General features: G+C 44.8%; 1 protein-coding gene and 1 pseudogene across 2 annotated transcripts; one reads left to right on the top strand and one right to left on the bottom strand.

The window, feature by feature from the left end:
* Window positions 1–3,609: 3,609 nt before the first annotated feature.
* Window positions 3,610–4,982, bottom strand: LOC306978286 (putative nuclease HARBI1; the record flags this gene model as incomplete). The annotated part of the gene is made up of 3 exons (XM_079576809.1): window positions 3,610–3,991; window positions 4,039–4,628; window positions 4,830–4,982. 3 exons carry the CDS (start codon window positions 4,980–4,982, stop codon window positions 3,610–3,612), a joined length of 1,125 nt encoding a protein of 374 aa, XP_079432935.1.
* Window positions 4,983–8,174: 3,192 nt separating this feature from the next.
* LOC306978727 (histone H4-like) lies at window positions 8,175–8,463 on the top strand (annotated as a pseudogene). Its single transcript has one exon. The product of its transcript is annotated as a histone H4-like (transcript).
* The last annotated feature ends 4,082 nt before the right edge of the window (window positions 8,464–12,545 follow it).

The following is a 12,545-nucleotide window of genomic DNA, read 5'->3' as shown; positions in this document are numbered from 1 at the left end:
ATAAAAAAAAAGTGACCAAAAAATCCATGGAAAAAGTGACAAAAAAATGGTCAAAAAGCGAAGAAAAATATGATGCAAGATCAGTTTTGTAAGTCTTAACTTTTAAATGAGTCGTGACACTGGTCTGTAGGCTGTAAGCTCCAGTCAAGACGCTTTTAGATTTGGACAAAACCAGTTTGGCTTCACCCCAATCTAAAACCTTCTTGGCACAATAAAACTCCAATAGTGACAAAAACGTGATGAGCATGCAACAAAAAAGTGTTAAAAAAAGCAATAGAAAGAACTATGAAAAAGCAACAAAAACATCACAAAAAAAGTGTCAAAAGGAGATGAAATCATGACAAAAACACTTAAAAACTGTGACATCAATGCGGCAAAGTTTCTGTATAATCAGACTGTAAAATTAAGGATTTCAGTGGATTCTACAGTAAATGTGTGCAGTGGGTTGCGTAAATATCAGCCACCATTTAACTTTTCAATATTTTGCCACGCTATGGGCCATAAACATAAATATATCTAATTTAAATCTTATGTGAAAGACACACACTAAGTGATACACAGGATGTGGTTAGAAGAAGCCATTTTTAAAAGGAAACATGTTGTCTGTTTGCCAGAAGCCATGTAGCCTCCACTCTGCCACAAAAGCCAGATTGGTGCAGTGTTCGACTAATAGTTGTCCTGTGTACAGTTTCCCCCACCTGAGCTGTGTCTCTCTGCAGTTCATCCAGGGTCATCATAGGCTTCTCTGTAACAGCTGTGGTCAGTGCTGTCCTTGTTCGGTCTGTAAGTTTAGGAGGACGGCCGGGTCTTGGTAGGTTTGCAGTGATGTCAGACTCTTTCCATTCCTGGATGGTTTATTTAACTGTACTTTGAGAGAAGTTCAAAGCTTTGAAAATCTTTTTATAACCTAACCCAGCTTTATACTTGGATATCCCGGACCTGTCTGGTGTGTTCTTCATGATGCTTCTGCTCCACAATAGTCTCTAAGAGACCTGAAACCATCACAGAGCAGCTGTATTTGAACTGACATCAGATCACACACAGGTAGACTCGATTTAGTCAGGGGGCCATGTGTGATCATTCAGGAATCATCAGGCAACTTCTGAAGGCAGTTGGTTGGACTTAGAGGAAAGGGGGGGGGGGGGGGGGGGGGGGTACTTATGCACATCCCACTCTTCAGCTTTTTATTTACAAAAAATAAAAATTCTAAATCATGTATAAATTTCATTTCACTTCACGATTTTGTGTCACTTAGTGTGTGTTTTCCACATACAATTTCAACTAAACATATTTAAGTTTATGGTCCATAGCGTGGCAAAATGTCGAAAAGTTAAAGGGGGCCCATATGCAACACATATGGGCCCAAACCTCCCCCCAAATGTACTTGGAGAAAATGTTATATTTGAGTACTGTGTGTATTGAGTAACTGATTTATGTTTCAGCTGTGTCAAATTATGAGAAACCAAATGTGAAATAATGTAAATAAAACGGGCACTAAACACAAATATAGGTATTTTTTCACAAACTGTACATATTTTAGGTCAACATGAAGCTTTTATAACTTTACAATTTACTCACAGTGACACTTTTACTCAAGTAAAAGTAAAGATACTTCATTGCAATATTACTCAAGTAGAAGTAAAAAGAATGATATTACTACTCCATACTAGTGCCCGCCTCTGCATGGCGGTGGTTTACAAGAGGTACCATGAGGACATCTAGTGGTTAGGTAAAACTACAGCTATCTGCCTGCCTCACCTGGACCGGCTGTAAGCACTAAACGGTGGGGAGTACTCAGTGACATTACTCAAGTTCATGTGCTTGAGTACGTTTTTTAAGTAAATAGTACTTATTGCATACACTACTTTTTACTTCGACTTAAGTAATATTAAAATGAAGTATCTTTCTTTTACTTGAGTAAAAAAGAAAATAGTAACTCGTTCCACTGTGAGTAAATTTTTAATGTGACAATAAATCTATAAATCATAAAATAACAGTAAATCTTATATACCAAAATAAATCTAATTTTGCCTTTCTTTTTAAATGTATTTTCTTTGAAAATATTTAAAAAATAGCATTATGTCATGTTTTGTGTCTCATGGTTGACATCACAACTGAGGGCGTTTTCACCATCGACTGTAAACAAGGGCCGTTTCTCAGTCTGTGTACTTGTGCGGACTTGTGTGCTCGTGGACTCGTGAAACGTCATCCCGCGTGGCCCAAGTCCTGTTCCAATTCAAAGTTCGCTTCTCAGCAAGTTCGCTGTAAATCCCCGGATGAGAACTTGCTCCGCCCGTTTCACCGAGGATGCATCAGAGGAGACTTGTGCGTTCTCCGCCAGCTATATAACCCGGCATGCATTTCGAACGACCGCCCATTCAAAAAAAACAATGGAGAATGAAAAGACGCACACCTGTAAGTACCCAAATTCACACCTTCCACACCTTCATTCCACAAGTAAAATACAAGCACCCTGCATATGTTGAAATGTAATCTAATGGCCATATGTATAATATTTTAATTCCAATGTTACAACTAAAGGGACAACAGAGGAAACAAATGCCCTCATTGAGAGGAGAGGGGCAAATGAGGACAAATTTACAGGCAAGCGCAACTCGGCGACTGTCGGACGGGAGTAAGAAAATCTATAGCCTATACATTTTTTCATTTGTGTTGCATTGTTTGTTTGGTTATATTGCGACTTGTCAATGGAATTCATGTTCCTGTCACACTTATTTTGCAGGAGTTTTGTGTCCACCTCTGGCCTGTCCATTTCAGCCAAACAGGCAAAGAAAAAGTGGAATAATCTAAAAGACCGATACAAGGTGGGTCTCCAAATACCAACTGTCATGGTCATTGACATGGGGCATTGTATTATCATTGTAGGCTCATTGTTCTTTACTGTCACACTTCAGGAGCTCCGTGACCCTTCCACAGGGAAGGGAAATGAAAAGGGGACATTAACGGCCGATACGTGGCCGTGGTACGGGCCCATGGATGCCGTCCTTCGCGGGCAGCGCTCCATCAGCCCGCCTGTGGTCGTGGCAGCAAATATATCGGCCCCAGGCGGTGGGGTGATCGTGTCAGACGCCCCCCCTGACACTGCTCCAGAGCCTGGGCCGTCTCGTGGACGAAAGCGTCCAGCAGCCACTGAGCTTCTCCACTTCTTCAAGGAGCAGGCGGAGAAGGAGGACGAAGCCATGCGTGAAGCACTGGCGAGGGAGGAAGAGAGGGAGCGGGCCTCCGCTGACAGGGCTGAGCGTTTTCTGGCCTTATTTGAAAAATTTGCAAATAAATAATTTTAGTGCGTTAAATGATTTTTCTTTTGTACATAGGTTTTCAGGCTCCTAATTTATTTTGCTGTATTATAAAAAAGTTTGCCCTCTTTCTATACAAACATTTTGTGGCCTGTATTTATTGCCTATATTTCTCAAAACAACCAATGCATATAATCAAGAGGCAGGATGTAGCATGCATAGTTTGAATTTATTCTTGTGAAATGTTTTGGGTGTGAGGTGCATCAAACAAGTGTACAAGATAAGCAAATAACAAAAGTTGTATGCATGCTAGTAAATAATAGGCACAGACAAAAACATACGAAGTAAGACATTACATATAATCGTGCTCTCTTAAACAATCGTGCAGTTGTGCTGGGGCAGACGTCTCAGCAGCAAGACGGGCGCGCATTCTGTTGCCTGAGGTTTCGATGGCCGCTGGTTCAGTCTGCTCCTCATCTTCTCCATCGTCACCTTCCTCCGGTTCCTCCAGCACATCCTCCGAGGCCACGCAGATGTTGTGGAGGATGCAACAGGCCCCGACCACAAGTGGGGCAAATTTTGGCCGCACCTCTACTGCGCGTAAAAATATGGACCTCCAGCGCGTCTTCAGCATTCCAAAGGCGCGCTCCATGACGTTGCGGCCTCTGGCGTGATGCCTGTTGTACCGGGCGTCATGAGGCAGACAGGACGCTGCAGGCACGGGTATCCTCCGTCTCCCAACAAAAAATAACCAGCAGGGGGGTACAGACTCTCTTTATACATTGGACATCTCCTCAGCACAAGTGCGTCATGGACCGATCTTGGGTTCCCCACAAAGACATCTAAGAAAGCCCCTTGTGCGTCACAGATGGCCTGCAATATAATAGAAGGAAAAAGTTTCCTATTGATGTAGGATGCCCTCTGTGGCTCAGCTGGGGGCACTATTCGAATATGGCACCCGTCTATTGCCCCAGCTGCATATTTGAAGGCATCATGGCCAGCCATGCGTGCAAATCCCGCACCGACGGCCTCCATTGCATCCTCTTTGGGGAAATGGACGACACTGTGGAGGATGGTCATCATTTTTTCCACAGTACTGTGTACAATCCTGCACACAGTGGAGAGTGGAATAGCACAGACATCCCCTGTTTGGCGGTATGAGGCACCACAGGCCAGCCAGTAAATGGTCACTAGCACCTCCATCTCATGGCTCCATCCATGGTGCTTCTCCCTGGGAAGCAGCTGGAGCACTCGAGTGATGCTTGTTCTCGTCAGGCGCATGGCAGGTTTAGGGTCTCCATTATTAAAGTACACGTCCAGCATGGGGACAGTGTAGTTTGGCTGCACATATCTTGCAGTAGCCTGTTGTTCCTGCAAAATTAAATTACAGTGTTTACAAATCGGAATTGTTCCATTGCATTTAGTTATTTATTTATTTGCATAGGTGCACAGTAAAGTAGGCTATGTGCCAAAAGTTTTATTATTTTTGTTATGAACTGCAGTGAACAGATTTTGAGCAGTAATGGTGAGTAGCATTTGTGAATGAAGTAGGGGTAGTGGGCAGGTACTTACCAAGCCTACTGCAATTGCCAGAGCGAGCCACCTCCTGCGTCTTTGCTTTTTGCGTATGGTTCTCAAGGCCGCAATTCTTCTCCTCAGTTTAGCTGCCTTCTCCTCGGCCTCCATGAACAAAAAAACGGCCGCAATAGCAAGTGCATTGTCCATGGCGATGGTCTCAGGTGTTTCCTCTCACAGATTAAACCACTTGGCACATGTGCCTTTTATGGGCGGGTATGCGGTGATGCGTAATTAGTGGCAACAATTACGCACTGCTTCAATTAGCCTACTGCAATGAGCCATTGTTGAGCCTTGCATTACGGTGTATTTAATTATCATGTTTGTGCTCATTACAAACAAAGATACAACAATACTAAGATTTTGCATTATTTCTTACTTAAATATTAAGTAATAGTGGTGCAATGATGATTAATCTAGCCTACATCACAAGAGGAATCCCACCTATGTCGCCTACACATTGAAATAGCATACTGTAGGCCAATGTATACATTGATTGCTGTGCACACATATCATACAGGCTGTATGAACATCATTTTGAAATTCCTTGATCGTCATATTTCCTCTCTTAAAGCTGCATGCCAATGAGACGGAACCATATAGCCTAAAAGTGTATCATTTAGGATACATAAATGACTTTATTTTAATGTTATGGCTTTTCAGACAATAGCTGTTACAAAGTGCTTGACATGCAGACAAAAACCTTCCGCAATTACAATACAAAGATACAAATGTCACACAATGTGGTATTTCAATACATTTGCGTTTATTGACGCTGTCGATGGTAGTGCACCGGGCGGCTGCGCTCTGGTGACGCCCTCCCCCTCCCCTCAAGTTCACATGTTCCAATGTTGTTAGGCGGAAGTCTGTGACTACGTTCTTCTCAAGTGCGTTCTCCGAGTCTGCTCCCGCAAGTCCGTTCCCCGGAGTTCACGAGTACTGAGTACGCATACTGGGGATTGAGAAACGGCCAAGAATAGACGTCTCCTGCTCACTCCTCCCCATTTGCCACAATGACTATGCTTGAGGAGGAAATCATGGCAGGTTTACAGACTTCCCCTCCACAGCTCTGACGAAACATATTCCTAAAAAGGGCATAAGGGCGGGATCTTCACTGTAGACTCCGCCCTTGCATGACGTGTAGTTTTGTGCTGCTCCAATGCTAACAGGCCCTCATTAGTACGAGATTTAAACATTACGAAAACCAGCCTGGTCTCCTTAATTGTATCTAACCCAGCGTTATCACAGGAGGAATATCTAGATTAGGGACCAGGCTCTAAAGTTGTTTTTTACGTGTCTAGTCCAATGCATTTCAATGGGACACTAGCGATAATATGGAGGTTCTACAGCAATGGCGGACCAATGGCGGCCTCTAGTACTGTTGCCAAATAGCAGCGCAGTCTGTGGGTTTTCACACAGGCTCCACTGTCGACCTAAAGTGGCTCTCGCAAAAAACGCTTCACCAGGAGGTGACGACAGGCTGTAAAGCTATCAAACCCCATGTGACCAGTGGTGATGGCCACCGCAAAAAGACCCAGTTGCGGCAGCCCTGCCCCTGTCCAGCAGGTCCGGGAGCAATCTCAACACATTCTCAATGGAGCAAGATGTGGGGTCCAGATCCCTATTAGAGCACCATTCAAAAAAAGACACCACCAGACCTCGTAGGCCCTGGTCACGGATGCAGCTCGACCCCCTTGGATTGTAGCCACCACTGAGGGGGGAAGGCCTAAACGTAGCAACTTCCCCCTTTCAGCTTCCAAACCATGCATTGGTGCCCTAGAACCGGGGCATAGGGGCCACGGATGGGCAAGAGTCCGGGTACCAACTGGTACATGTGCTTGTGGGCCACCACAAAAATGAGAACTTCTTCGGCCCTCACCCTGTGAAGCAGCAACGCCATAAGCCGGAGAGGTGGGAAGACTTATAGGAGGCCGACTGGCCACGGCCGACGGACCGAATCGTCCACCCTGAGAGGAGGCCCGTCTGTTGACCTGAGCGAGAACCAGATGAGAAGAGCAGATATGTGTTTCTGTCCACAGACCACACAGGCCTGCTTTTTTCCCTTTAGCTTGCTAGCGCCGCTTTGACACTTGACCTTTCCTGTCACAGGGCAGTCCTCATAGCGACAGTACGTAAGGTGCCATCGGCTTGGAGATAGTCTTAAGATTGTGGTCCAGCAGAGCCTAGAAACCTCGAAGAAAGATGTTACGTCTTCAAGTATCAATTGTTCAATTCATCATGACTTTTTGGCCTCTCGAACCACTCCTTGGTTGTTCGTGGCTAGTCCCAGGTGGTTGTTTAGATTTATTTGCATGTGATCAAGTCCATGTAAAACAGGTAATTTCCTTTTCCAGGCACAAAGAGCAATGGCACGGGCAAGGGCACTAAATTACACAAAAACAAAGTACAAAATGATACATTCAAGCAAATAAGCAGTGATTTACAATATGCAAAGGTGCCACAGTAAGATGAGAGTGTCCAGAGTTAATAACACTGATTACTTGTTTTGCATTTTTCCTTTCCATCTTAATTTCGATCTTTTTTTGTTCCGATTAATATTGTCACAATTTTCGTTACAGACAATGTCCTTCGTACAGGGATTTAGCATTAACTTGGATGTTAATTTCAGTTCTTCTTTCATTTTGTCCTAAACCAAATGCTCATTTCATTGTGGTCTTTAACGATTAGTGTGGCATCATATACCATCATATACCCGGTTTCACACCTCTTTCTACGGGAAAACTCAGCGCTCCGCCTCTATCCTGGAGCATCATAGGCCACTGGGACGTAAAGCAAAGGTATCAAGCTAGCCACCCATACAGCCCTGGGTTACTGAAAACTATGCATTACCAACAATACCAACTTTTTTTCCAGTGTAATTGTGTGAACTATGTTTTAGCAAAAATTGTGTCTAATATGTGACATGCATTTTAGCAGTCGGCCCTCGCTTACATCCAAACTGTCCATAGGTTTACATGCACAAGGGCCCACAGTGGCCAGTTTGGGCAATTCATTTTACAGCACGTTTGTGAAAGTAACACAAACAAACTAGTCCTTGCAGCTGAGGAGGACACAGTGGTAGAGAGAGGAATGAACCTGCAACTCGCTGAATCCGATGAAAACATTCTTAGAGAGCAACAGCTGCAGACTGCTACCCAAAGAAGGATATGTACATGACAAAATAGGCATTAGCACTGTGGATTGTTTCTCTATTGCGGCACAAAACACTGTCAGTGCGCATTCAGGGTGCACATGTTTTCTTTCAGGTTCTCAGTCAGTGAATATAAATTGGGAGTCTGAGGCTGATGTGCATTCTACTTTCTATACATAGAACAATAAAACATGTCTGGCAGAGGTAAGGGAGGCAAAGGCCTGGGTAAAAGTGCTCCGTGACAACATCCAGGGCATCACCAAGCCCGCTATCCGTCGTCTGGCTCGCCGCGGCGGAGTGAAGAGTATCTCCGGTCTGATCTACGAGGAGACCCGCGGGGTGCTCAAGGTTTTCCTGGAGAATGTGATCCGTGACGCCGTGACGTACACCGAGCACGCCAAGAGGAAGACCGTGACCGCCATGGACGTGGTGTACGCCCTGAAGAGACAGGGCCGCACTCTTTACGGCTTTGGAGGATAACTCTTCATCTGAGAAACAACGGCCCTTTTAAGGGCCCCCACTTCCTAAGAGAGGCACTTTTCTTTGAAGTTAAACACACATGTATTTAATATTTATATGATTAATACAAACCTTTGTTTACACTGTAATTCAAATGAAGGTTTCTTGATGAAACGTGTCTGGCTGGATTAAGTCCATGTATATTTCTGTATTTCACTAAATGGAGATGTCTCTGAAGCAACTCAGAAGTTCTGCCAACTCAGTGTGTTAATAACTAATCCTGACATGGACTCTCTTCCTGAACTTTGGCTGCTCAGCAGTTTCACGCTCTGGGAACAAAGGCCACGACAGGAACATTTTAGGACTCTGATTATTAAACTATTACTATGCACTGCAGTAAAAATACAGGACGAGCATTTGTGCTTAGACGAAAAAATATAACAGAAATATAATCCAGATTAAAACCTATGCACTAAAATATATATTTCTGGGTTGATTTATCAAAATATGCTTATTTAAAGAAATAAAGTACAAACACCCCTCTTCACTAAAATGATTTGGTCTGATGTGTCGTTGCTGTAGCTCCGCTCCCTCTCCTCACAGCCCTGACTCTGCTCTCTCCCTGGAGTTTAAACTTTGGTGCTGGTCTAATGCAGCACATACGGAGTAAATAATGACTGTAGGATTTGTATAGATGTTATAGAGGCTACACATCCCAAGCTTTTGGACAGTTCTTATTTTTTGAAAATCTGTCTCATATACACGGACTTATACCATTTGTGGCTGTATTTCACATGAAAGAGCTCCTATAGAATCATCATCACACTGTAAAACATGAGGCTAGGAGTCCTGACAGAGGTTTCAGACTTTAGTTTAGTGCAGCCTGTGTCACAGCCCTGTGTCAGTGAAGGGACAGAGGGGCATTGTCCTGAAACCACAGTACAGTCAAAATGTTCGGAAGAGGAAAAGGCGGGATGTGAGTTATGTGAGCCAAATGGCTCAAAGCAAATCTCTCGGGCGCCCCTTTTCCTCTCAGTTTGGCCGCTTTTGGGCTCGTTTGCAATACTCGGGCCAAGGAGACCCACCCAGCAGGGAGTATGTTGGTGATAATCTACTATTTGAGTCTTGTTGGTTAAATGCAAGAGACATTTATTCCTTTATCGCACTGCCAAACTAGAGGGACTTTGAGCTTTGTTTTGTGAGTGAAGCCCCCTTGAGGCGGTTTTTGGAGTTACATGCTTCCAAATCTTCCCAAACAAAATGGAAGGACTGGTCCATTCAGTCATCTATACAAACTAGCTGAGACCCGGCCGTGTCAACATTTGATATTCTGAGATTATGAGTGATTACAAAGAAATGTCCAACCCGTCACACAGGTTAGCTGTAGACCAGTGGTTCCCAACCCATTCCAAAAACTATGGCCACTACAAATGTTTAAAATAATGAATGCTAAAAATAATTTCAAACAAACTGCAATTTGAGTGTTTGATGCACCCGTACTCCTGTCTTATAAACTACAACCACAATATGTTCGCTAAACTCAGGGAACAGGATTAAAGAGACAGTGGAATAATTATGGATAAATATTAGGGGTTCAGCTCTAACGGTTTGGGTCACGGTGCAGGACCCGTGGTTTGGTGCATCACGGTAGTTTACAATCTAAAAAGTAATAAGTTGGTTTTGAAATGAAATAGCCTAATGATCGTTGTTAGACAGTATTTATAACCTTACAATAAAATTGGCAATGCGTTCAAAGCTGCTTTATAATAAAATGTACCTCTGGGCTCACAATACGTAAAAGCAAAACAGAAAACAAATAGTACAACAGCAAAGGAAAAAAAAAGAAAAAAACTACAGTGCAGGCCATGTGCTCGTTAAGTGGTAGTTTCATTTTCGCTTTTACGCACACGGAGGATAAATCAGTCGGAGCAGCGCGTTTGATTAGAGGCTCCTGTTTGAGCAGGTTTTGGGCAATGTTTTGCGTGTACTTTTTTTTCGGAGACAAAGCTTTGGAGACGGAATACGGCCAGGATTGGATCTTACGCATGTCTCTGCGCCTCTGACATTACGCAGCACTGGATCTATAATGAACCACAGCCTCGGTCACTGCAGGAGAGACTTAAACAAAGACACACAGATGTGTTTTGGAGGAGGTAACTGTACCTGTGCGGAGCGTCTGCAGCTGCAGTTTAGGGTGAGTGACGATGACACACATCGCCCTGTTTGGATGCGCGCGCACGCACGCACGCACGCACACACACACACACATACACACATGCACGCACAACACACACGCGCGCACGCACACATACACACATGCACGCACAACATACACACACGCACATCGCCCTGTTTAGATGCGCGCGCACACATATGATGTAATAATAATAATAATAATAATGCATTAGTCTTATATAGCGCTTTTCTAGACGCTCAAAGTCGCTTAACAATGTGGTGCATTATTCATTCACCCCATACTCGGTGATGATAAGCGAGGCAACCAGTCTGCGCACATCAGCCCCAACCACGCACACACTCAGTACTGTCGCCAGGCTTCCTGGTGTTCCCAAACGGTCTCCCACCCCAGTCCTAACCAGGCCCTTCCCTGCTTAGCATCCGAGGAACGGTCTCCCACCCCAGTCCTAACCAGGCCCTTCCCTGCTTAGCATCCGAGGAACGGTCTCCCACCCCAGTCCTAACCAGGCCCTTCCCTGCTTAGCTTCAAAGTCGGTATGGGAAATAAACATGGCGGTGCCCATGGCGGCGGCCATTGAGATTGCGGATTCTATTATAGATGGACACAACCTTCATTGTTGTTAAATTCTGGACCGGCAGGATTTCCGATGAGGACATCGAGCTGTATCTACAAAGGTACTGTACGATTATGCAAAAAACAAAACCACTTGATAACTATGGCATATGGTACGGAATAAGAAAATACAAAGTCCAGATGAAAAAAGACTCAAAAGGACTCGTTATCCAAATTCTGAACTCAATATCATTGGGCCCTTATAATGGCAGAATAATCTATCCCGGTCAACAAACCACCTGTTTTATCTGTCAATCAGCTGATCACCAATTGAGGCAATGTACATATATCAAGTGCTGGAAATGTGGTCAGTTTGGGCATAAAGCTAAAGATTGCACCTGTGATGCACTGTGCACTTTATGCAATAAGAGTGGTCATACTTTTTTCACATGGCCATATATATATGCAAACAAGTTTAAACACCCTCATCAGTCCAGACATCCAGATCCAGATCACACTGATCCACCTCCTGGATCCAGCACCCAGATCAACATCCCGCCGCCCGGAGCCAGAGCCCGGAGCCAGCGCCGGGACCGCTGAGCTTCCGCCTGGAGACAGCACCGGGACTGCTGAGCTTCCGCCTGGAGACAGCACCGGGACTGCTGAGCTTCCGCCTGGAGACAGCACCGGGACCGCTGAGCTTCCGCCTGGAGACAGCACCGGGACCGCTGAGCTTCCGCCTGGAGACAGCACCGGGACCGCTGAGCTTCCGCCTGGAGACAGCACCGGGACCGCTGAGCTTCCGCCTGGAGACAGCACCGGGACCGCTGAGCTTCCGCCTGGAGCCAGCGCCGGGACCTCCGAGCCTCCGCCTGGAGCCAGCGCCCTGACCGTGGACCTCCTGAGGATGAGCTCTCTCACCCTCCATCCTCTGAGTTCTGCTCCTCAGGTGAGATTTCAATTGAATCATGTTCAGATGAAGAAAAATACGAAAGTGCAAGTGAGAGCTCCGTCTGACCAAAGCTCCAACCAAGACTCCCTTAGCTCTCCCGAGACAGCGTCTACCTCCAGCTCAGAGCCTGGTGCTCCAGGAGAGTCAACTAAACGAAAAAGAAAGAGTAGATCCCATGGCCTTGAAAAACGTGCCAATAAAAATCCCTCTTCCTGATGTCCTCTTGAAGCATTGCCACATGGAACATCCGTGGTGTTCAATCATCTACTTTTCGAAAGAAAAAGTTATAATTCTTGCACAATACTAACTATGATGTATTATTTGTCCAAGAAATGAGGCTTAATACTTTTGTGGATGTTGATGATGTTTGTAAGTTATGGTCTAAAGGTAGAAGTATAATTT

This window comes from Gobius niger, assembly GCF_951799975.1.
Source record: "Gobius niger genome assembly, chromosome: 19".
Classification (NCBI taxonomy): domain Eukaryota; kingdom Metazoa; phylum Chordata; class Actinopteri; order Gobiiformes; family Gobiidae; genus Gobius; species Gobius niger.
This window is presented reverse-complemented; position numbering and strand designations above follow the sequence as displayed.